Source organism: Mercenaria mercenaria, chromosome 6, assembly GCF_021730395.1.
Source record: "Mercenaria mercenaria strain notata chromosome 6, MADL_Memer_1, whole genome shotgun sequence".
NCBI classification, from domain to species: Eukaryota; Metazoa; Mollusca; class Bivalvia; order Venerida; family Veneridae; genus Mercenaria; species Mercenaria mercenaria.
In genome coordinates, this window is record NC_069366.1 from 69,008,443 (window position 1) to 69,035,845 (window position 27,403).

At 34.2% G+C, this 27,403-nt stretch overlaps 1 protein-coding gene across 2 annotated transcripts; it reads right to left on the reverse strand.

Moving 5' to 3' along the window:
* Window positions 1-19,485: 19,485 nt before the first annotated feature.
* Window positions 19,486-26,799, reverse strand: LOC128557825 (uncharacterized). Of its 2 annotated transcripts, XM_053546255.1 has the most exons (4): window positions 26,193-26,798; window positions 25,185-25,346; window positions 21,888-21,994; window positions 19,486-21,322 (listed from the first exon to the last, which is right to left on the reverse strand). In XM_053546255.1, exons 1-4 carry the CDS (start codon window positions 26,485-26,487, stop codon window positions 21,122-21,124), a joined length of 765 nt encoding a protein of 254 aa, XP_053402230.1. In that variant the 5' UTR covers window positions 26,488-26,798; the 3' UTR covers window positions 19,486-21,121. The 2 variants fall into 2 exon arrangements, with proteins under 2 accessions (XP_053402230.1, XP_053402231.1); XM_053546256.1 differs by lacking the exon at window positions 25,185-25,346 and having other exon boundaries at window positions 26,193-26,799.
* Between the last annotated feature and the right edge of the window lie 604 nt (window positions 26,800-27,403).

Sequence of the window (27,403 nt, forward strand, 5' to 3'; positions counted from 1 at the left end):
CCATAGGCGAACATTGAATCACTACTGGTTCGATTGAGTTTACATACGTCCAACCATAAGAAGCTTTTTTCTGCGCTCTGTAGTATCTGTTGGCCTAACGGATTTGCTTCATTATCCATCAAGATCTGGCTAAAACAGAAATCATCAAATATTTATTACATTTACGCCAAAATTTACACGCCGAAGTACCGATTAGAAATATAGACAACAAGAAATATCTTTAAAAATGATGGTCGGCGAATTGTAATAAGGATAGAAGTTTATGAATTTTTCATCTAACATTCATCTTTCATCTAACATTTTTCAAATTGCAAAACTAAACACCGCACTTTAACAATTTAAATGGTTCTATTTTAATTTTTCGCAAAGGTTTCGTAGGGTTGCAATTTTGTTTCGTTTATCCTTAGGCGAATAATTACAGCAGTAGTTTGATGAAGATTCATGAAGCGAGGTCATTAAACGTGTTTATATTTTTAGCTAAATTGGTCCCTATCCCCATTTGTAACAAAATAGCAGGAGACCTTACGATATTGTTACATATCGAGTTTGATAAAAATCCATTACATTTTAGTGGTTAATGCGAAGAAAGGCATACCACTTTTAGCTATAGTGGTCCCTAATAGGGTCCAAGTTCCTATATAAATAAATTTGGAAGAGGACCTTATAATGATGATCCAGACCAAGTATGACAAAGATCCACCAAGTTGTTCATGAGACGCTGTTTAAAGGCATTTCTAGTTTTAGCTCTAGCAGCCCCTAAAAGGGGTCAAATGTCCCAGCTGAACAAAGTTGGCTACAAATCAAGTTTGATTAGAATACATGAGAAAAAAATCAATTCAAGGATTTTTTTATTTATTATTTTTATTTATTTCTAAAATAGGCCAACTGATCCCGCTTTAACAAAAACATATTCGCTATTCACGAATCTTTGGACAATGACGTCACACCTATAAAAAAAGTGAAGATCAAGCAAAACATACAATTGTAATTATTTCAATATTTTTGTTTCATAAGGAAAGTTTGACCATAGTCATATCACATAGCTAAACTGTATGCAGCGTACCTTCATTTCAGTGTAATGAGATTCCGTCATTATATAGCATATATATAATAAAACAGATTTCAACTGAGTTCAATATTTGCACACCATACTAAAGAAAAATATTCATATATAATAAATCAGTTAAATAATTTATAACAAATATATGAAAGCAAACAAGTACTCATTTTAATATGCAATCTGAATAAGTCACAAAAGCAAGAAACCTTTTCATATACAGACGACAATTGTAACAAGGAAAATCTTTTAAAAAGCACTTCTCTACATAAAAGACTCTTATCACACCCTTATTCATGTGATACGCAGACCGTATTCAGCTCTTTCTTTAATTTGACATATGTTGGTATTTGAACAGGTTTTTATCATATTTATTAAACTTACTTATCATTTTGAGATATATCAATATTCTTGCTAAATATACTGAGCCAAAGTTAGCTTTAAAACTGTGAACAGCGTCGTTTAGGATAAACGCTTTGTCTACATTTCACTCAGCGTAGCACAATCAACAGAGTGAAAGAAATTGACACTCTCGTCCAATCAGGCAGAGTGTTACATAAATCTTCCATTTTGATAAATTATCTATAATGCGTTATCAAGTAGTTTGATTTGCAAACTGAAGTCACGTGGCATAGGAAACGAAAACGAATTTAGACGGCGTTCGCCGAACAAATCTGAATATTTTTATAAAGGAGGGCTCATCCCCTTTATTGTCATTAGCGTCAAAATTTCTCTTTGCTCTGCTCTACCTAGGATTTTCTACACAACGCTGACTGGTCAGTCAAAATGGCACAGACATTATTTGATAGTACAGTAGATCTACGCCTTTGCATTCAGTGTTTTCAACTATTTTTATTTTCCAAAGACATGTCATTACAAAGGCGTTGTAATATCAAATAAACGCCATAATTTTATATCCCTGACAAGCTGGATATTTATGTTTTCCAAATGATCTTTCCTTTTTACAAAATTTCTTGTTTTTACCTACAGTATTAAAGGACGTGTGTGACTGCAGGAAAGGAATGTTTCCTGACTCTCATCTATAAGAATTAGCAAGATATTAGCAACACGAGAGTAGGGGTCATGGATCATAACTTCAATCAAACCGAGCCTACAAGATTTTCATTTTTTTGTCATTCTGAGCGACCTGTGGAGTTTCCACTTTTTCTGTTATCTTTCTCGTACATTTCCCTCAAAAGTTAACCAAATGTTTTACAACTGAATGCAGAAAATGAAGCTCTTCCTTAGTAATGAAACATTTTTTAAAAAGATATTTCCTGTCAATACAATTTTTGATATTAAGAATATATTACACATTTTCAAGAAATACCTAAGGATGCTTACTTTGCAATTGGTTAAGTTATATAATTTATATTAGGTATTTTTGACTATTTTATTCACATGATCAGTAGAAATAACACAAGATGGATGTTTCCCATGGTCATTGCAAAGCATTTCAACAGAAACAGAATGTAATGCAGGTCAATCACAATATTTCCATTTTTTATGGTTTAACGGCAATCTTTATTGACAGTTCCCATGTAGAAAGTGAGCACATTTCGCTTTAAGCATTATGTTTCTTAATGGAAAGAGCTCTAACATTACAAATGAAAAGAACCCATTTGGTGCCGTTAATTAAATGTCTATTTTTTGTCAGATCTTTACTTCGAGTGAAAATCACCAGAACATATTTTTGTTAAAAATGAACATGAACGGCCAATATTTAAAGAAACAAACAGTTGTTTCAGTCTATATTGCTTCTACTTTAGTGTTGTAGTTTAAACTATTTTGATATCGGATCTCTCAAATTGTATGACTAAAACTGTTCGAAATTAGACAAAAATAAAATAGCATACTTAGAGCATGTTTACGTTAAAGATGTTGTTTTACTAAAGATAATAGGTAAGGGTAGATTTCTCGGAAGCATAGAGCACTAAAACACAGCCCCAGAGCAACGCATTTGCATAGTAGGCCCACAACAAAAAGAAGCTGTAATGGAAAAATATCTCAGACGGGTTGCTTCAAACATCCAACAAGTACATATTAATTGATGCTAAATATAGATTGAGGGGAAGGAAATGACAAGGGGCAAAATGGGGGGGGGGGGGGGGGGGGGGGGGCGGGATGTGGGGCAGGAACCCGAAGGGGAAAGTTGAACAAGGACGATTATACAAGGGAGTGCCATGTTCTTAAATAACAGTCACACTACAACGTAAACCACAATAGCGCAAACATCATGTACCAAAGATAAACACACAACTACGATCAACTGAATAACATAGAAAAACGAACATGCAACACATAAGAAAACAGTACAGTAGGGCATCGTTATAGACTCACAGGCATACAAACGCACCCATACAAGTAGTCTAAAATGTTATATGTTGTTAATTACGAATAAAGTAACAATCTTAATCCATCAGTTGAAAATTATTTCTGTTAAGTTATATTGATTTATACGCAAATGCGCACCTTTATTTGTTTTTCTCGTCTTTCATGTATTTTCTTACTTTACTTATAATTTCTTTGTCAACTTGTTTTTATTTAATATCATACTATCTTATATTTCCATAACACACTGCTGACAAACATATTTAAACGAAATACATTTTTGTCAGGTTTGCCGAGTTTTATCTTATTAATAAGCACTTATTTTACATATATCAAACTTACCTGGAGGGGCTTACTTTTATTTACTCTGTCCCGTGTCTTTAGAACATGGTGGGGTTAAGATAGATAGATAGATAGATATCTTTATTGCCTCCAAAGATTGAAGAGTACATATTATAATATATAACATTTCAATTTACAAAGCATAATTACAAAACAATAGGTACAATATAAGTTCAATGTACAAATCACAATTGCATATTAAGATGAATATTGAATATCAATTCCAATTATAACTGAGATGCTAACACATATGTATATTATATCTACATATAGTAGTAACAGAAACCTGTATACATATGTGAGGAATAATAATTGCATCAAACGATTCGTAAAATCTGCGAATTTGTTAAGTTTAAAAGCTTATCGAAACGAAATATAAGCATTTAGTTAACAAATATAAGCAGAAGAGATGTGTTAAATGAAAAATTGTAAATCATAGTGTACAGTGAAATCAACATTTAAACATGGTTAATAACTTAACTTTATAGCTAAAGTTCGATTTCGGTCATTGAGCTGCCGTGACTGCCCTTTAACGTATGGAACTACGTCACGGTCCCATGTTCGAAATCCAATAATAGTAGTCTATTTACAATAGTGTACATATCATTGATAACTAGTTGTAATCATATCCAGACATTACAGAATAGAGGCCACAAGCCATTTGATGATAGTGTTTGATTAACACTGCGAAATTTTGTGCATGTAATTAAGACATGATTTCATACATTTCACTCTTGTTGTATCAGTCAAGTCAAAGGCTGTAAAGCCCTTAAACATTTCTAACATTTGTTGCTCGGGGGCTACACTACAAAACTGGTCAAACGTTTCAATGCCTAAGTCATTGGATAATTTTGACCAAAGATTTGACCTACGAGTGTCATTGATTGGACAGAACATAACTGAGTGTAGAGAACTATTGTTCGTTACAATACGACACTTTGTGCACTCCGTCATAAATCTCTGTGAAAAATAATTGCACATTAATTTCATTGCGCTGACAGATTCATAGCGGTAGTTTCTGTAAATTTGACAGAATTTCCATAGATTACAAGGAATGTACTCGTAGTGTATTGTTAAAAAACTGTATAGTATATTATCACTACATATTCTTGATTTCCATTCGAATTCATTGTACATTTTAACTGCCTTTTTAACAGTTGTTTTCCATCTATTATTATTAGGAAAAGAGCCATCATGTACATAATTAGACAACACATTACATAAGCCATATTTCCCTAAGACTCTATATATGTCAGGCATGAACCCTTTACTTTTTCTTGGGTTATTCATGTACGATATTAGTCTGTGGCTAAATACTTTTTTAATGTTAAACTTAGAATCAAGTAAGCATAACTGACCGAAAAGTAAAAGTTTGCGTTTGTCTATAAGAATTGTTATAGGTAAAATACCAAGACAGCTCAAAGCTATATCAGTGCGAGTATATTTCGGTAATCCTTGTATGAATTTGACGCACTGCGCGTGGGCTCTTTCCAGCATTGTGATATGTGATTCTGTCAAAGTATTCCATACCTCGCTGCCGTAGAGAGCTTTGGGTAAGACAACTGATTCATATATTTTCTTTGACGTAATCGGGTTTAAGCCATTGCTATTAACTCCACAATCCACAAGACTAAAGAATGACTTTCGCAACTTATTGCAGCATTCACGTACATTATGGTCTAATGACAAGTTCTTTTCACAGTTTATTCCAAGGTGGATATAGTTTTCTGTTTCTTCTATAACGTTATTTCCAAGTTTCCAATTGCGGTTTCTTGATGTAGTTTCATTAAATACAACCACTTTACATTTAAGCGGGTTGTAAAGAAAACATTCATTTAACGAATTTTGAAAACATAATTCGAGAAGTTTATCTAATCCATTTTTGGTATATGACAGGATCACCATGTCGTCTGCTGAAGTAGGACAACCACAATTTATTGTGTTCATTTTAAAACTGAAACCGCTAGAATCAATTTTGTTCATTAATTCATTTATGAAAATCAAGTACATGTGTGGACTTAAACACTGGCCTTGTCTGGTGCCTTGTAAGACTGGGAACCAGTCAGATTGGTATCCGTTTGATCGTACACTGCTGTAGCTATTTTCATACAACGATAGTATAGACTTGTAGAGTGTTATGTCAATATCCATTTTATACAATTTTAACATGAGAAGATCAATCCAACAGCGATCAAATGCCTGTTTAGCGTCCAGAAAACAAGCATATAGTGTAGAGTGGTTCTCTGCAGCAAAACTAATATTTTCACGCAGCATTAGTGACGTCATCACACAGCTAACGTTACGCTGGAAACCCCCTTGTGAAGGATTAAGGTGAAGTTTATCGTCACTATTTAGGAGCAGGAGAACAACTTTTTCATATAGTTTGAGAAGTATAGAACACAATGTGATTGCCCTGTAGTTATTTGGGTCCGTCTTCTTCTTGTTCCCACCTTTAAATAATGTGATGATAATACCCCTTTTCATTTCCATAGGTGTATGCGAAGATTTAAGCATGCAATTATATAGTTTCACTATAACACTTAACAGAAGTTCTCCGCCGTGGATAACATTTTCATAGTATATTTTGTCGTTGCCGCAGACTTTGCCTTTCTTGCACGAATTGAGAGCCTTTAATACAATGTCTCTTTCTATTATATAACGGTTACCGTATTTATTATTTAAGTTTTGGCATAAAGAAGAGATTTCGCTGGTAATTGTCTGTCTGTACGTCCCGTTAAAACCTTCGCTTTCCGTAGGGGAATAAAGATCTGCAAAATAGTCTCTCCAGCATGAGTTAATTGCTTGCGGATCTGTATAGCGGACATCCTTGAAAACCATCTCAAGCGAAGAGATGCGTTTGGGTTTATTCCTGCGTTTATTAATTAATTTCCAAAACTCACAACTGTCAATTTCTGCTGCCACATCTATTTCATGTTCTTGCTCTTGCATATATTTCATAACACATATTCTATGAGCAGACCTAAACTTGCTTTTGGAATCTTTATACGATTTATAACTAGATGCTGTTTTCCCTCTAGGCTGATTTTCTTTCATCCAGTTAGTACGTTTAGTTTTCATTTCATTGTGGAGCTCTGATAAGTTCCGGTTCCAGTACGGTTTAATGTACGGCTTATAACCTACTCGCGGGATACATGCCTCTGAGGCAGTGTTAATAACAGACACAATTTTGTCGTACAATTGGTCAATCTCACGCGTGCTTATTATGTCTGAACTTGCTAACTGCAGTAATAATTCGCTGTTTTCAAGAAAGCATTTATAAGCATTAAGCTGGTTTTGCGTAACATTTTTCCAGTTGATAATGTCTGTTTTAGGACTATTATTAGTTTGGGGCGAGTAAGCAGTTGGCATTATAACGGAGCATATTACCGGCCGATGCGTTGACACATTCAATGCATTATCCTCTAAGATTTTGCAATTTACCATATTTTTAGAAAAACCTTCAGACATTATGATAAAATCTATCAAAGTTTCTCTATCACAGTTGTATGGTACATTTGTAAATTTTGCCCCCGAGCAAACAGCTTTCGTATTTATAGCTAACATATCATAATTTGACATAAAGTCCATTATAAGTTTACTTCTTGAGTCAATTAGTGAAAATATCCCATGTTCTGATTCAAGTTCAGCATTGTAGTCACCCATACATATAATGTGACCTTTGTCAATATACATACATATAATATTCTCCATTTCTTCGAGGTAAGTTCTATACTTAAGCAAAGAATGGTTTTTACAAGGCATGTATATTTGAAATATGAAAACATAACACCCTGGACTGATCATTAATTGTATACCTATAATATTGTCACTAGGAATATCAAGCGGGCAGATGAGGTTGGGTGCGCACCATAAACCGGTTTAAGCTCCCCAGTGGTGTTTTTGCCACTGACCGTTCCAAGGCGGTGCCCCACTGTGTTCCTTTGTTTGTTCGTTTTGTCCTTATGTGTCGGCTTTGTGTGTGTGTGTGTGTTCCTTTGTTTGTTCGTTTTGTCCTAATGTGTTGGCTTTGTGTGTGTGTGTGTGTGTGTGTGTATGTGTGTGTGGGGTGCACGCGTCTGCGTGCAATGGGTTTCGTTTTGAGGAGGCTGCGTTTTTGGTGCGTGGCATTCCCTGTTTGATATTTGTCTTTTTTTTTTATCTTTACAAAACTTCAAATGTTTGCTTTTTATAGCATTGTTACAAAATCACTATATAATATGCGTGTAATAATAGAAAGGAATAAAGTACGTTCTATAAAACTAAACCAACATTGATCTATCTAAAGACTGTTATACTTGATGAAGTCACAATTTCAAACTGTTTTCTAGTCAGTGGAAAAAAAATCAACGAAAAAAAATAACAAAAAAAAAAATAACAAAAAACTGTTCAATATACAGGAATATTGTATAATGTTACAAAGATACAACGATTTTACTTTAAATAAAATATGGTTTACATGTAATGAAAACGTGAAACAAAATTATTTTATCCTTAATTTTAAGTTCATGTCAGACGTCAGAAAACTGCAAATATTAAAGTAAAGGACCGAAAGATATTCTTCAGCTGCGTTTTTGACATTCGCCAGCATTATTACCGCAGATGTGACATACCATCAGTAAAATAAATATATAGTCAGGAGTAGGCAATTACTCGACTCGAGAGACAATGTCATTGCAAGTATTATCAATTTTCCTATCCTGCAGCCCTGTCAAGTGATGTGATAAGCGTTCCTTGCAAGTTAACATGTAGACAGAAACTTAAAAACATATATAAGTATAAGCATTGATCAATGTTTATGTAAAACGAAAAAAAAGAAATACCGACTTCCCTTTTCAATAACAGACAACGATCGAACAGTTTGAGATACGATATAAATTATTTCGTTCTACACTTCAGAAGTTGCCAGTTATTTTTGTTGTAAACTGTTTTGCACTAACGTTGGCGACAACCCATTCTTTATGACAATGAATTCAATTAGAACGCTTTGATAAACTTAGTAATAAGTATCCGCCCTTATGGTAATACGGTGACAGATTTGTCAGTGTGTAGGTCACTTGCAATACATAAACATTTCTAGATTACTTTTCTGTTCTGACAAAGACTGCATAACCTTTTCTCACTATGTTAAATAATTTGTCATGAAGTGTGTGTCAAAAGCATGAAATGAGGACCTCAGCAAATATTTGACTATCCTATAATTAGTTTTACTTCATTACAGTATAAATTTCTTTTGAATGAAATATAAGATTTTCCAATATTACAATTAGAATCAAAGAGATACTCAACCGCTTGATCCGAGCTTTCCGCGGGAATTTTCAACAGAACAGACCAGAGCTGTGTGAAATATATGCCTGCAAAATTTCCTAGTGGTTTATGCAGAATTCAACTGATTAAGCGATCGAATTTGGTGGCTCTTGGAGCAGTTTCTCTGACATCTGGATTGTTTATATCAATGCTACTATTTATATGAATTTTGACCATAGACACTAATATACATGTAGTTTCATTGGCCGATAAAATGCAATTTAACGGAAAGCTGATCTTGCCTAAATATCAAACCAGTTTTATTTTCTGGCATTGTGTTCGGCAAAGAGTAGTAACTTAGACCAAACGGAATACTTTCTCGTTATCTTGATTTAAACAATATTTGCAAATAATAGTTCAGCAGTGGTAAGATGAAACTCCAAGTTTAACCATTTTCGTATATATCAGTGAAACAACAAACAAACAACGATAGATGTAAATGTGTTGCTTACATGTTGTGTTTGTTCTTGCATGTGTACGTAACTCCTTTGGGTGTTTGCACGACTAGTATGTTACAAGAGCAACACGGAAGTATACCAAACGTGAACAAAACAAGTAAAGGGAGCACAGTAAATCACCACATTTGAACGAACGGTCAGTGTCAAAACAGCACTATCTTAGAAGGCTGTAATATATAATCCGATATATTGAAAATTTTCAAGGACGATACATTATAATATATCTTTACAGACATCAAATCGTTCGCTTGATTAAAGAAAGAAGTATTTCTGCATGTAATTCATTGAAAATGGTTTACAGGACATTGTGTCTCCTTTAACAGAACAGTAGATAACACATTGACTGGCTAAGCTACAATTCATAATTAAATTGGTACAATGTAGTAGCATTGCGTTTTCTCGTATCATTGTTCAAATTTAATAATTACAAAATCTTTCGACCTATTAGATAAAATCGTGACACAATTATTTCACATGAAGTAGGAAACGAGATAGAAAGTAAATTAGGTTTCGTATCTAAGCAAAATATAACTGAGTTCTCTATTTGACACTTAAGACCATTTCAAACGCAGTGAAACGCATATTAAAACATTCTGACTGAATAATGTGTCTGCATATGATCGTGTAGATTAAATAACAAATAATGTAAAGTAAGTAATTACATTTAGTCATCTCGCAGTTTGTTTAACATTTTCAAAAGTAGCCTGTATTGTCACTGTTGTAAAGTATCGGAATAACAATAAAGCGTCAGAGACAGTTTGAACTTATGAAACAAAATGCTGAAACTTGTTTGCCGCAGGTTAGATATATAACCCCACAGATTTGATTGTTGTATTAATTTTTCAAGGAGACTGTGTTCTTGGAGATTGACTGTTACAACAGAACCTTTGTCCTTTGTTTTTGAAAATAAAAATGATATAAAATAAGACATATCTAATTTTCTGGGAAGAACATCATTAAATTTTGAAAAACGAAACAAAATGTTATTTTAATGTTTTCATGCTTTTAATACAGATATGAAATCTAAAATTCTTGATATGTGTACAGTGAATCAACCGTTGATCAGTTCCCTCTTCGTCGGTTTACTGTGACAGCATTAATGTTAAATAAGTACTACATATATAATACATTTATTATTATTATTTTTATTATGCTTGTTAAATAGAAATACATTAATAAAACAATTATTCATAAATACCAACAAACATTCAAGTGCATTCATTTTGTCTTGGAAAGTTGAAATCCACGAATTGATTTTCCCAATGAAATTACCGTTTATGTTAAAATCCATGCTATGCTACGAATAAAAAGTTTCCACAGTAGTTCGTATTGGACAGACATGCATTTCAGTGTAAAACCAGCGACATGCCGCGTATCATGCTGTAAGTTTTGTAACCTATTTGTCAAACTTGTTGTTCAATTGCTTTGGTTGGTTTGATTAATAAGTAAACGTCTGACACTTGCACTATAGGTGGTCAATCACATAGATGTTCACTTTTTCTCAAACAGCAATGGGCTTGCAGAAAATAAGAAATATAATCTATTCAAAATTCCGATGAAAATTGAAAATGAGAAAGACGTCGCGCTCACGGAGTAATGTAAACAGGTGCTTTTCAATACATTTATAAATATCCAATTATTGCAAAAGTTTGCGACCACTTTAGAACAACTTTAATCTTTGCAAGATGACAGTAAAAATGTGTACACAAATCATGAAGTCTGGCAAGCAAGTTTAGAGAGAAAACAGTTTAACAGACATTGATTGACACACGGATTCCGAATATGATTAAACTGTTACATTTTGTACAGTAAATATTAATAAAAAAAAAAAAAAATATCAAGGTCTGTAATAATTTATAACTATTTAATTAATATCTATACTTGGCCTGGAATTATCAAAAATTCATAGAACGCTTCACTCTCAAGAGGAGGGGCACATATTTTCTTCATTATCCGTTGGAATGAGTGCGAATTTCGGGGAGCATCCATTAGTTTTTGTTAGATTTAACGTCGCACCGACACAGTTATAGATCATACGGCGACTTTCCGGCTTTGATGATGGAGGAAGACCCCAAGTGCCCCTCCGTGCATGATTTCATCACGAGCGGGCATCCATCGGTTTTACCGAGATTTCTTGTTTTTATTATAATTATTATTATTTTATTTAAAAAAAAAATCGATTTTTAATTTCAATTTGTTTGTGAAACAATTCTTTGTTAGTCGTGTTTGAATTATCTCGGCGGGTACTAACTACATGTTCACAGTTGTGTTATAAAGTTTAGGACATCAAATTTGACAAACTACGTTGACACCGGAAATGAATTACTACATATGTGGATTTACGACATGCGTCGAGATTATTCATCATTTGTTGCATGTTCATTCAAATGAAGAGATCAAGTATAGAAAACTTGATTCTCTCTCACTCAAAATACGCTAGAAGAAATATTAATATTAATGATAGAAATTCATTAAAATATGATCATCTCATCTAAGCTTATTTATTTTAAAATCAAATGTATGATATTATAGATTAAATACTTAATTTATCAAATGATTTGCAAAGAATTGACTACCAGAAGTAGTCATTTTCACTTGCAAAAACATATAGTATAATAAGAGCCCGGAAGGTCACCTGGTGCATTTCTCCACTGCTAAAAGCTGGAATACATTGTGTAATACGATCTTATTTACGTAAAACTTCAGTGAGAATGCGAAGGGATAAAGTCATATTTGGCAAATCCGCTTGTAATGAGACAGAGTTTTACTTACAAAGGTATGCATATAGCCGTTGGATTTAATGGATAATCAGAAGAGTTCAGTGACAGTATTATCGGCCGTTTTCTACAGTCATTTTTTCCACCGATACATGTTTAACATTTAATTTTGTCTTAGAAAGAATGTAGAAACCTTAAATTTCACACAGATGCCCCGAAAAGATACACCTGTTGTATCATGTGATTAAAGTTTTCACAGATTGTTCATAAATAGAGATATTTAAGTAAAGCTTTGGAATTTTGTTAGATTTTTTCCGACTGAAATTAGTAGGGAATTTCAAAAAGGTACAACAATAGCTTTCTGATCGGAATTTTTGAAAATATAAGCCATGTCTATGAATTAACAATACTGTCAAGTCGAATTTCAAGGATTGGCTTCGTATCAATAGCAATACAAAAAAACTCTACTTACCCATTTACAGCGGAGTTATTTTACCAGTGGTTTTTCTTTTTGTCCAGCGGGTGTCAAGAAAGCCGGTTATCCAGTGTGTTCATGAAGTGGAGACATATTGATTTAGTGCTGTCCATCTGTCTGTCATTCTGTCCGTCTATCAGCTTCTCCAACGGACTTTCGTCAAACTGCACAAAGGTGACGCGTGCCAAGCCTCATTATGCATATTATCGTCATTTTCAGCAGTTGGGATGATTCTTAACAGCGTTACGGTCCATGATAAATCAAATTTTATGATGCTTTTCCAACTTTAATTATTGTTCCTTCTCTTGAGAAGGAACACTTAGATTCGGTAAGTCACACTTGACTGAGCAGCTGATCTCGAAAGCTGTTGTCATTACAAACTGGCCAATCAAATTCCGTGACCTTAGCAATAACCTCTCACAGAATAATTTTTCCCTAATTGAGGCGACACTGGCTGAACGCGCTCTGCGGATTGCACATTACTAAACCCTAGGATGGAAAAGTTGTGTTGTTGAAACAGGCCAAACATCTCATTTGTCACAGAGGTTAAAATATGTCGATACCTTCGAATGCATGTTTAATATCTGATAATAAACCCCATTGCGACCCTCTCATTGTGTGCAACAAATTCACGAATCGAATGCCCGGATGTAAAATAACTGATTAAAATCAAACACTTCCGTGAAATATCCATTTTACATGTTCCGGAAAATGTCCACTATTCACTTTTAGTATCCCCTACCTAACTGTCATAGTCTGATATCACCTCTATAAACTTCTCAAAACTCTTAACGAAATAGCGAACTTGACATTTTTCAGGCAATAGAAAACAACATAGATGTTTTTCAAACTTTTAGAGTTTTTTTTTTTATTTTGATATAGAAATAAACGCGCCCTTGGTGCAAAATGTATCACCCCCTTTCCCCGGGGCGCTTAAACGGGTGACACGGAATGTCAATAAGGTAGAATGGTCTTGCCATTGCGTCCTATCCTAGGGCTCCGCATATTTAAAACAGACATTGAAACCAAAATTTTACAAGATGATCATTATTTATTTATATAGATGTGTTATTTATGTAGAAGGAACTTTTGGTATGCTTTAACTTGTACTACTAGTATTTGGCGGGTTTCCACAAACGCTCACTTACTTGAATCAAAAGTGTTTAGCCTCATTGTGCATATGTCCTCGTAGATATGCTACAGTTAATAAAGACATAATCATTGTAGGAGACATGAATTTCCATCTCGATATTTGATCAGATCGGGATGCTGCCAGATTTACCAGTGAACATCAGTCATATGGAGGTCAACATGTGAATGGACCTACCCATATTCCACGGTGAAAATTAGATGTTGTTATAACCAGGGCCGACAAGAGAATTAAATCAGGTGTCGAGAACATTCATCTAGAACTTTGTGGTAATACTGGTAATATGTCATAGAACAAGTATAAATGATGCAATTAAACGCCTGTTCCAAAGTACCAGTTCTGATGTGGTAGACGGTTTCTTTCTGTTGGCGTAAGTTTGTTCAAACAAGACATTCCTGCGTCCCATTCACTAAATATATTTCCAAAATGCACATTTGAGAATATTGAGTGCATATTAAACGTGACTTTTATTACATTCCACTCTGCACATAAAGATCGTTCCTCATCCAGCTGCTCCAGTTTACAGACACACTTCCGCGAAACGCAAGTAACATTCGACCATCATCTTTATGGAGGCCAATGTGCTACCATAAATAAACTTCAAATTCAAGCCCGAGCAGACTACTTTTCTGATAAGGTAATGCCGTGTTGCCCTGATACAAGCCTAGATATGGATAGCGTGGTAATGTTTTCGGCAGAGTTATTCAATTTAATCCTCTGTTATATAATAGGACAGAATAGTTGTGCATAATAGCATCATGTTCTGATTTTCAGCGGAGTCCTGGCAGTTGATTTGTCAAATTCTTTGATATGTTTTACTTTTTATGTCATGATTAAAATATTGCATCAAATATCCAGCGATCAGTGTCATAAGTAAAGGTCCTGTATCTCATTTTAAATGGTAACAGGTTATATAGTACAGAATTTCACAAAATATAGATATAAAACATTCCTTTCCTACATCAGTTCACATTAAGTACTATCAACTAGGCAATGTCGACCAAACATATACCTTCCTTTATAAGGTACACTCAAAATAAAAGGTAATTGTAGATTTCCCTGAAGCATAGAACGCTCCAAACACAGCTAGAGAAAAGTACCGTTCCATTTCAGGATTTTAATAGAAAAGTGATAATATCAAATCCTTGTTAGTCTCATTATAAAAGAATAAACTATACAAGTACCGCTTCTGCTACGTCAATTGTGATCTTTAATATAAGTCCTGTTCTAGTATTTCTCCCCTATTTTAAACTAGTATGTTTCAATAACTTTGGACATGTGCATGTATTGCAGAAATCTTTTCACCATCCTGTTGTTTCCAGATGAGACTTTTGGTAAACCTTTACTCCATAGTAAAAGAATTTTGTTTGTAAACAATATAAAAGCAATAAAAAGACATGTGCAATTTTCAAAATTAATGAAATACTTCTCTACCATAGTAATTAGATAAGTTAATTTAATTGAAAATGAAATGTATAAATAGAAGATATTCCTCAAGGTACTATTATGTAATTGGTTTTTCAAAGGCTGAGTTTCATTTAAAAAAGAAATCTTCCTTTTCCATAAATGGCAAATATGCATCATTAATAACTGTTCTTTAACAAATTGTCTGTCTAAATGAATTTCTATTTGATAAAAAAGTAGAACCTTGTTTTAAAGAAACTATTACTTTTAAAAATAACATTGATACTTTAACTATCTTTTTCGCCAGTTGGTATGAATATTTATTTTATATTGCTTGCTTATAATTAACAGAAATAAATTTCTGTATTTATGTCACGCATTTTGGCACATCTGACATTATCAGAGTAATCGTCTTCGTTTGTCCTATATATTGTTTCCCCATTTTTATAGTTGTCTCAGTGGAGACTTGCAAGCTCTTTAAGTATCTTTACTGACTTTATCGCATATATTTACATTTCATTTTCTAGGAAAGACCCATTTTCGTGACCGTTATTTTTTTTTGTTTATTTTACTGATTCTGGGGCAAGTTTATGTTTTAACAGTATATGTCCAATCTTACGTGTCAAAACGTGTAAAACAATCCTGCTAATTTACCATTGTATCATATAGTTATGTAAATAAGGCTTTTTTCTTTCGGATGTGTTTCATTTTGTACATATAACATCTGTAAAAGGATCTGTTGGAAGCATAGTATGTAACCAAACAAAATAGCAGAGACTGTTCATGAGAGGTAATGAAATATGTGCAACACCTCTCACGCCTATGCGGAGCACTATTACATTAAACCTATTTTAGTAGAACAGAGAAGATAAGATAATGTGTTAATAGAAATACTGCAAAGTTCCATGGGGTTCATTAGAACAAGATAATTTGAGAAAAAAAAATGAATACGTTAAAATTTATATGCTGTATATATCATTTATTTATTTTAATGCATTCATTTTCCATATGTTAGTGTAAATCGGACGAAATCTATAACCGTTCATAACTTGTGATATCGCTTTATTTATCTGCAGGTTTCTGAACAGTCTCTCTATTCGGAATCTCTTTCTGCTCTTTTGATTGCAATATATTAAGCATAAAGTAATATGTCTCGTATCTTTGACCGGCATAGTTTTCACTTTAAATGCTCTATCCGTCGAATGCAATCTTTTCTGCTTCTGTTTTTAGTTTCTGCTTCTGTGTTTAGTTTATATATATTTTTTTCTAATTATGGTACTAGCTACATGTACTATCATTTTTCGTTCCACTTACCTTCACCACCTTATCTTTTCGACCTCTTATAAAATAGAAGTAGACGGCGAATAGACAGAACCGGTCCGTTTTAAACTGTAGCACGTCCCCTTTAAATACCATCACATTATGCGTTATTATACGAAGAGAATTCATAAAAGTTTACTAATGTTCATATTAAAGACAGAAAATCCAGTATTTAAGCAAATGGCTTACACTAGTCCTTCAAAATAGTCAACCTAAACAGACACTCAAATTCACATAAAAACAGATAAGAGGTAAGGGTAGATTTCTCGGAAGCACAGAGCACCAACTACAAATAACTACACATTTACAAAATATATCACAAAAACCATGAATTAGAGTTGAATACCTGTGAAACAAAATTCAACGGCATTAGAGAACCCAAACACTGAATAAAATTTCACTGATTCTAGTTTTATTGTTGGTATCAGGTTTCACAAAACTTAATCCATCCAAAAATAAGAAAGACTAGAGAAAGTCACGTTTCAAAAAAACACAGCGTCCCCAATCAACAACTTGCGGCACTTGGAGGTTCACACGACTAGCTCTTACCTAATACCACGCATGCATACACACACGCACGCACTGTTTCGGCCTTCTCTGTTTTTTCGTTATCCTTTTTGTTTCGTTGTTTTCTTTGTAGACGGCCTGGTTTTACCTTTTCATGAAAAATATTTTGCGCCAATTTATTGAATTGATTGCATTCAAAACGCCAGCTTGAAATGTGATACTGCAGTTAGTTTAGCAAATTTTCGGCTTTTCTTCGGGAATTTCAGGAGCACTAAAACCATAGCTTAATGCCAATTGAAGATACGGAGAATCTGCTTGAAATGCTTGAACAGATCAACAAATGTCAAATTTTATCAATCATTTCATTGCTTATTCAAAGGAAAGAAGATTGTTACGGAAGAAGAATTTACAAGCGCAGTTATCAGCACTACATAATGCACACTTGTGAATAAAATGTTTCCATTATATTTTAGTCAATAGTTTGAACAATACTGGAAAGCTTGGGAAGGGCATGTCTTGTTTATATCATATTCCATTTTCTTACTATTCATATCACAGCTTTATTGGTCAAATTATGACGATATTTTTTAAACATTATGCTTACAGTTGTCTGATATGTTAACATGTATGCCCACGAAGAACATAAGAATACATATTGTTTTATTTTTTCACTGAAATAAAAAAAAAAAATAAAAACATTTTATAGTTGGGCAGATTTTCTCATGATACAAAACCTTGTTGATTAGCTTTAGGCAATTTAATGTTCCACAAATACTCTATAGAACCGATATCGCATGTTTTTGTCAATGGTAGGTGTATACGACGCATATTGCTATCATCGCAGCTTTTTGTTCGTCCTCCTCAGAGCGCGGGTTTTGAATGTTCCGTAGAAAATCATCGTAGCTATGACAAGTCTATTTGATGCAGACACTGAGAGGTTTCGATTTTTTTCCACCTCCATGTTCTGCTCTATATATCAAATCAAAAGCTATACTTTTATAACACATTTTTTATTTCCGTAGATTGTTTATAAATCGTTTTCAAAGTATCTTGTGTCCAAACTGCATGTTTCCCATTTTACTGGTATTAAACCTCTAGTCAACTGTCTTTATAATCGTAAACTTACACGGCCCAAGCAGGTGATATTTGAAACAGTATTGACAATAAACTGCAAACAAACCAGAACCAAGGTATGGTAAAATATGTCATGATCAGACGTGATATGATGTAACAATACTGAAATACATGCGTTTTTAAACATTATGTTAAACTTTTACGTAGTGAAACATACATATGATCATTCCATAACTTGTCGTATATCATCAACTTCCATATAGTTTCATTGGGCGATAAAATACCATGTAACGGAAAGCTGATATTGCCAAAATATTAAACCCCTTTTATTTACTGGTATTACTTTCTGCAAAAAGGAATAACGTAGAACCTCAAGGAAATACTTGTATGGTATGCGTGAACCAATAACCTACATGAAAGTCTGCGCTTAAGCTTACGCATGCAAATAAACGGTAAGCTTAGAGGAAGATGGTGTTACTTAAGTATAGATGTGTTATACAATTAGGCAATGTTTACTCCCAGAAGATCTACCCTTAATGATTTATCTCAATGTAAACATGATACAAAGCAGCGATGAACAATAAAAGTGGCGCTGTCCAAAAGGTTTGAGATGGTCGTTCGCTTGTAATCTCTTGCCTTTCACCACTTTAGGTTAGAAATCTCACATGAGGTGTTTGAATTCTTCATACACGTAAACTGTCAAAAGGGCATATGGAATGCTGTTGGTTATACCCTTGTGTCTGCACATGCCAGGGGTCTTCCTCTACCATTACATGTCGCCATATAACTGAAGTGTGACAGTGTGACTCTACTCCGGCCCGGGATATGTTTATTTAGAAATATATAATCTATTAGATAATCATGAAATTTAAATAAAATTATACCTTTTCTGTCATGATATATGATAAAACATAAACTCTGGTCATATTTTCCATAACAATGAAAATAACTAAACAAAACAAAACAACATTTTGAAGGACGTGAATGTTAAAAAGAATTTAACATAAGCTATTCAATAACTATAAATATTGGAACAGGAAATTTCAATGTGATAAACGCGTCTCTTTCTTTCATATAATGGCAAATGAACCTCCTATGATATCTGATATACAAGTTATGATAACGAGCTAATTTAGTTAAACAAACGCAGACGTAAGCTTTCTTGAATAGATCGTCTTTGCTTCTTTTCCTAATAAAATAACGAAGCAACCGAAGGCCTTCGGCCTTTTTTTTCTTAGCAGGGTTTCATTTTATTTCTGTCTTTCGTTTTGATAATTCTTTATACACATAAATGCATTAGACATAAACTTTAAAGGCCTCTGTATAAAAATAAAACATAGCTTAACTAGAATTTTTTAAAACTTTAATTATTCGCAATTGAATAGAAAAAGTGGAAACCCCACAGGTCGCTCAACACAACAAAAACGAAAATGTTGCAGACTCGGTTTGATTGAGCCTGTTCATGAACGGTAGTGGAAATGCATGCTACCGTCCACGCCCTCTAGCCCCGGGTTGAGCAGAACTCAACATTTACACATGTTAAAAGTACAAAAAACAATTTAGACACATCCGCAGATGTGTTCATACGGCGGTGCACATGGAACCTTCAATGCTACACTAGTGTGTAATTCCATGAAAAGCGGCGTACGGTCCCCAGTTTAAATAATGGGTTTGCCCTAAACGAGAAAACAATGAGCAGAACTAAACAAACTGGAATTTATGTTAAAATTTACAAGAGTCTAAAATGGAACAAGAGCGCCGCAAAGTGCGACAATAAATATACACCCAAATTTCTAGATCAGAAGAGGAAGAATAAAAATTTGAAGAAAATAATGTTGGTGCATGTCGAAGGAGGGATGTAATGTGACGATGGGTTGAGGTCTGGGGTGGGTTTGTGTGGCGATGGTGAATAATAAGATACAACATACTAGAAGTGTACTTATTGTTTGTCTATTTTTCTATTAGCGAAGAAACTGTTTTTGTGTATGTGGTGTGCGGGAGTGAGGGAGAAATAATATTGAGAGTTGTACTCCTCAAATTGTTTCATCACAAACCGTCATTGTTCAACGCTTTAAGTCAGTACATTGAATAGTTTGAGTTGACCTCATATACAAAAATGCAAAGGACAGGCTTGACATTTGAACTTAATTTGTGATCTTGAATTCTGAACTTCTGTCCAAGGACATGCCATCTACATATAGTCTCATCAACACCTACCAAGTTTTAAGTCAATACCTTGAATGGTTTTGGAAACGTGTTCCGGAGACATAATACATGGGATAGATTTCAACTAAATTTCTGACCTTGATATTTGACTTTCCAATAAGTGCACGTGTCCTGCACAATGTTTCATCGGTATCTACCTATATGTTTTGATGTACCGATCTGATGCATGCACGCTGCTCTTTGTGTCGTACAAACCAAGTTTAAAGTCAAAACTTCAATCATGGTTGTTGCGTTATGTTCATGACACGAAATATGTTCTCCATTTCGAACACACATCACGTATTGTTTTAACATGAATAGAAAAACCTGCATCATACAACAGGCCACGTGACTTTTACCAACGTTTAGAACGCTTGTGTTAATAGCCCGAATGATATTTCTATTAAAAGTCTAATCTGCCACTTTTACTTGCCAAATGGAATGCATTTATCACAGTGATACATACAGCTGCTATCTATATAAAATCTGGAAAGTAGATCCCTCGGAAGCACCGAGAACAAGGCAAACAGTGAAAATTGCAGACTCGGTTTGATTGAGTCCGTTCATGAGCAGTAATAAAGCAAAGATTAGAATAGAAAATGTATACATTACTAATCTAAATCTAGAGCAGCACTTTGCTATAACACACCACAGCAATGATCAGAAGAAAAACATTTCAGTATTTCAATGTTATGCAAGGGAATCGCTATATATCAATATAGGAGTTGAATAAAAATTGAGCTTAACATCGGGATAAACCCGGCGTCCAGAGTTCTGTTACTTTCTTCGTAAACCCCAATTTCGTACTGGTTGAACCTTGTCTCTCTTTAGCTTAGTTTCGAAAGAAGTAGGATCATGCTTTGTTGTATCACGACTTCCTCTTTTGTTTCCACCTGCTGCATGTTTAGACTTCTCCTTTGGTTTTGACGTCGTACTACTTTGTATGTATTTCCTGTCGTACACAATGAGACTTATGTACTGAAAATAAAGATATAACAAGCTAAAAAGGGATCTTTTGTCCTTTATTACTTTCGACTGTCAACTTCATTTTTTTTTCTTTTTAAAATCATGACTTAAAATGAATGTGTAACCTATCTGCTGAAGGCCGACACCGTTTTGCTCAAACTTTGTAAGTGATATTAAAACACTAATGTGATAGCAATTATTGTAAAATACTTAAGACGTTTGTGTGATACAAGCGGTGTTCTTTCATATATAGGTATTTGATTGGATAACAACATTCATTAACGACAACCGTTGAAACGGTAAACATCGTGCTACAAGGGCAACTCGTGACGCTATAGTTTCTATACATGAAATCTCGGCGTATCTAGTGATGTATACATATAACATTTGCATTGAATTCAAGCTCACTGTTTACAATAAGTGATAGGTAATCGTCGTAACTTTCACGAAGGTAGCGTTTCTCAGTTCCTGTGAAATTGTATAGTTTATAAACAATATATGCAAAAACTAGCTACCATAATTTCAATGTAAAATTATCCCAGTGTTAAAAGTGTAACTACGCTTGTCCGTTACTTACAAAAATAAGCATCAAACAACCAGATACAGTACATAGCATTGGCGAATATCCTGTGTCTGTCGTATATGCTGCTTCAACATATATAGTCGCTACCAGAATAAGAACAGCTGAAACGGAAGTAGTAAATTAAAATAAACATAAGTAATAGACTCTTCACTTAGGCTTGATTTATCGATATAAATTATAAAGCAATGCACTCTGTAAAATGTGTCCGTTTCGAAAAATTCTCTCATACATGTCTTGATTTTTATCTCATGTAAATACATGTTTTGAGGTCTAATTGATAACAGCTTTTAAAACTTAATTCTGTGAGCGTGTAGTCATATTAAAGGAAGGTATTAGATATATGCAAAAAAAATCTTCAGGAGGGCTACTGTTTTTGCTAAATGTTACTTTCGTATCACAGATATGTTTATAGAATTAATACAAGGACATTTCTGAGACAATATAGATGAAAACCCGAATTTTATGGGGATTTTGATCACAACCGTAACATTTCGGCACAATATTTTCCAACTTTTTGGTTAAAGATATTATGACCACGCTGTTTAGTGGCTTCGCTCTTCGATTATGTGCGACGAAACAGGTGGATGACTCTATGATAGTCAGTTTTAAAACCCAACAAGGAATAATCTGTTTTGATACCATTTTGTTTAAGGCTTAAAAGGTAATTTTAACTTTACATGTCATGCATTCTATATATCATGCATAGTCATTCCGTGTGTAAGGGATTTATATGGCGGAGATAACTGTCCTGTGAGCTAACAACATGATTGGAGTAAGAATGAGGTAAGGTAAAAACCAAAAACCTGTTTAGGCTTCCTAGCGGTGGTTTTGTCACTGATTGCTCTAATGTTCTGCTCAATTATGCTTTGTACTCATGTATTTGCTATGTCTGTGTTTTTGCGTCTGTGCTTGTGTGCTTATGTTTACCGGTTTTGTTCACGGTTGCACTTTGGAAACTCTTCTTTTTCGGAACTTTGCTTTAACTATTCGATATTCATCTTTTTTTTTCTTTTTTTCTTCTTTTGACTCATATTTTTATGCAAATAATTTCAATTTATTTCTTCAGGTTTGATAAAGATCTATGAATGGTTCATGATAAGAAGTCATTTAAAGATATTTCTATCTTTAGTACTAGCGTCCCTTAAAAGGAGCCAAGTGGCCCAGCTTGAACAAAGTTTGGAGAGGATCTTAGAAAGATGCTACAGACACAGTTTGGTGAAGATAGATCAAGCTGTTACTGAGAATAAGCGTATATATAGCTGTACAGGCTTCTATAAGAGCCAGGTGCATCCGTTTAAATCAATTTGGAAACTGAACTAAAGTGACGCTACAGACCAGTGTTGAAAAAAAGACCCATCAAACAATTCATAAGAAGAAGTACTTACAAGGTTTTTGTATGCTTTAAATATAATGGTTTTTACCCAAGCGCCTCATTTGAACAAACTTTGGAGAAGTCCTTACAGTAAGGGTACAGACAATGTTTGATGACGACGATTCATCAAGTGGCTGCTGAGACGAATGCATTCAAAGGTACTTCAATTTTTAGTTTTAGAGGCCCTAAGGTCCCGAATTTGAAATGAATACTGGGAAAGGACGTTATAATGATCCTTAATTTAAAATTAGTAATTTAAGCTCTTGTGGTCCCTAAAGGCTGATCCACTTGACAATCTTGGGAGAGGATCCTACAATGATACTATAGATCAAGCTCGATGAAGATCAGTTAAACGGTTTATGAGGAGAAGTCATATGAGGTGTTTAAGGTTTAGCTCTGGTGGCCTCTGAAACGGGGCAAGCTGAACAGAGGAGATTTCATCTGTAGACAAGAGGGTCATGATGACCCTGGATCTCTCACCTGAGTAATATGAGCTACATGTTTCAAATGTCAAACTGATGATAAAATATTAAGAAAGTCAGTAGGTCACTTTCATGGTCAATGAAATTCAGATTTACGATTTGTGTGCAAAACTGTGTATGTCATCAAAATTTGAAGGCTGTATCTTAAAAAACAAGAAAGTAGGTCAGTAGGTCAAGGTCACAGTCAAGTGACATCATATTACTTGGGGTCGTCAGGTAATTATAATTAAATAGTCTTGGAAATGGTATTTTCCTATATAACTCACATAATAACTAAGTGACCCCAGGGCGGGGCCGTTTTTTAACCCCAGGGGCATAATTTGAACAATTATGTAGAGGACTTCTAGACAATGCATCATACTAAATATCAAAAGCCTAGGTCGTATAGTTTCAGACAAGAAGATTTTTAAAGCTTTTTCCTATGTAAGTCTATATAAAACTTGGGACTTCCAGGGCAGGGCCTCTTTTCACCCAAGGGGTACAATTTGAACAATTTTGGTTGAGGAGCATAAGACAATGCTACAAACCAAATATCAAAGGTCTAAGTTTGTGGTTTCAGACAAGAAGATTTTTAACTTTTTCCCTATATTAGTCTATATGAACCATGTGACCCCCGGGGCGGGGCCATATTTGACCCTAGGGGATAATTTGAACAATTTTGGTAGAGGACCACTAGATGATGCTACACACCAGATATCAAAGCCCTAGGCCCTGTGGTTTTGGACAAGAAGATTTTTAAAGTTTTTCCTTTCGGTTGCCATGGCAACCAGAGTTCTGCATGGAATTCAATTCTTTGAAAAATTTTGAAAGGGGGCCACCCAAGGATCATTCCTGTGAAGTTTGGTGTAATTCTGCCCAGTGGTTTTCAAGATGAAGATTTTTTTAGAAATTGTTGACGGACGACGCACTACTGACGACGGACGACTGACGGCTGACGACGGACATCAAGCGGTAACAATAGCTCACCTTGTCACTTGACGATGGAAGTGTATGATCACATAACCTCACTTTGTGCTCAAGTTGTTGATACTCCACGTACTTGAGGTTAAAACATGTTTGCGCGTTGTTATACTAAATTGTGGTACTTATAATACGTGTACATCTTGCGTTCTGCTCAAAATGGGGCTAGAGGGCGTACATTGCTTACGTTCCCGTTACAGGCAATGAACAGGCTCAGTAGATCCAAGCCTGATAGATTTTTGTCTGTTTAACCAAATCGAAATGAGTTTGACCTTGAAATATTTCCACAACGTCCGTTATTTACAGGTTTTGTTTTTACCGGATCGTTTAGATATGTTGTACTTTAAAATTTGGTAAACCTTAATGGACCAGTCAAACATGTAACATGAGTCAAGGTAAAATTTGCAGATGTGTCCTCTTCTGCTTTAATGATTCAAAATTTCTAAATGTTTTCTCTCACAGGTCAAAACTACTTACCAGCAATGGGACAAAATACTCCGAATGAGATGGACAACAAAGACATGTAAAGAGAATAATGGAATAAGTCAAACACGACAGCTGTAATCAGCATCATAGCGTTTGTGTACACCACTACAACAGCTGTTGTCATTAGAATGAAGGTGGGTCGCAATATCGTCCCTAAAACGGAAAGCAATTTGTACAAAGGATGAACTATTATTTATCTCTTGCTTATGTCTTTTTTTTTGTTTTTATTAAAAAAAACAATGAATAAGAATACATATAAAAAACGTTTGCTTTTGCTTGTTTACGTGCTTTGCTTCTAAAACATTTGATACATTTACTAACTGTTAAAGTGTGTGTCGCCTCGTATGTGGAATCATTGTCAACCTGCTGTTTTTAAATTCAATGTTTATCAGTTCATGGCTACTCTATACAAAGCTATTTTCCTTTACTCTCCGTCGTCTTACTTGTTAAAAGGCATCTCAGTTTCATAGTGTTTTTCTTTCCTTAGCTACAAACAGGCGAGATAGCTTTTAACTGATTTCATCATGTCCATAACTGGTATGTTCGATTAACGCGATTAAAGTATCAGAAAATTATTCAACACAAAATGACAAAATAGTGTGCGCAGTATCAACTGTTGTAAATGTCCCTAATTTTCTTGATTCCATTTTAAGTTTCAAAACAATCTTTTCATAGATTTGACTTCCTCTGTCTATATCAACTTTACTTTTAAATGGACTGGACTCAAGTTTTTGCTACAAAATGAGCTTTCTTTTAAAAATGAAAAAAAGGTAACAATAATTAATGTTCTTGTATTTCTATAACATATAACCTGTCATATAATCAGTATGTAACTAAGTCTCAAGGCCTTCTTAAGAAATACAGAAATAATTTCTTGAAAAAGTATGTAATTGTTTTTCTCTTCGTTCTTTTTTGTCGTACGATGTCGTTGTATTTGTATTGCGAATGTTGTATTTATTTAAAATAATATTAAATCAGGAATCAGTGAAAACTGCATACTTATACTGTGTATATTAGATGTCTCAAACCAGTCATAGATACTCTCGTCACAATTCATGGTTGGCTTGACCAATCCAACACTATTACAAGCACTACCATACTTCCAAGGTATCCACGAATAATATGAAGCGGTGGTATGTGTAGAAATCCAAGCACTGTCGAAGTCTCCAGATGACAGGTTAATCAATAACCAATATGGTGTGAAATATCCAATAGTAAGAAGCCAAAAACTAACGAAGTACACTAAACCAAATGCTACAACAACACCAAACTTTATATCCTTTCGACTAGTCATTGTCTTATGTGTAGCCTGAACACTGTTAAACAGTTATTCCCACAAAGATCTTACAACTCTATCAATATACAACCCAATGTTTATGCTATCAAAGTTTTATAAATAATTTATCAATGTTTTAAAGTTATTTCCAGATAGCCAGATGTTTGAGGTATTTAATTCTTTTCACTTGAATGTTGAATCATTTGCAGAAATTACTTGAAATACATTTCATTTCACTATCTAATAACTCACATTTTCAAGATCACAAATAAAACGGTTAAATTGATTTTTCAGCTGTCGATGTTATCAGTGGTTATCTTTGTTTTTAAATGTTTGAAAGGGCTTAAGATAAAACTGTAGTGGTTTTAGTTTATATTTAGTTTAGTAAGATCTCTTCTTATCAGCATGTTATTGATCTGTTATGACACAGAAAATGTGGTATGAACGTATTCGTATTTATGTAAATCAATTCTGTGATAGCAAATACGCTGTAAATATTTATGCTAACAAATAGTGTAATAAACTTCAACTGTGTTCAGAATATTTTATTTTGTTGTGGACTGCACAATGTTTAGAATAATCAAGAATTTATTTTCATGTGGACTGTACAATGTTCGAAATAATGAAGAATTCCCAAACCATAAATGGATGAAAATATCAGTAAAAGGCTTATTCTTGAATGAATGATATTTAACAATAGAACATTCAAGTTAATGTATGAACAATAGACTTTTCAAACATTATTTTGAGCCGTGCCATGAGAAAATCAACATAGTGGGTTTGCGACCAGCATGGATCCAGACCAGCCTGCGCATCCGCGCAGTCTGGTAAGGCTCCATGCTGTTCGCTTTTAAAGCCTATTGGAATTGAAGAAACTGTTAGCGAACAGCATGGATCCTGACCAGACTGCGCGGATGCGCAGGCTGGTCTGGAT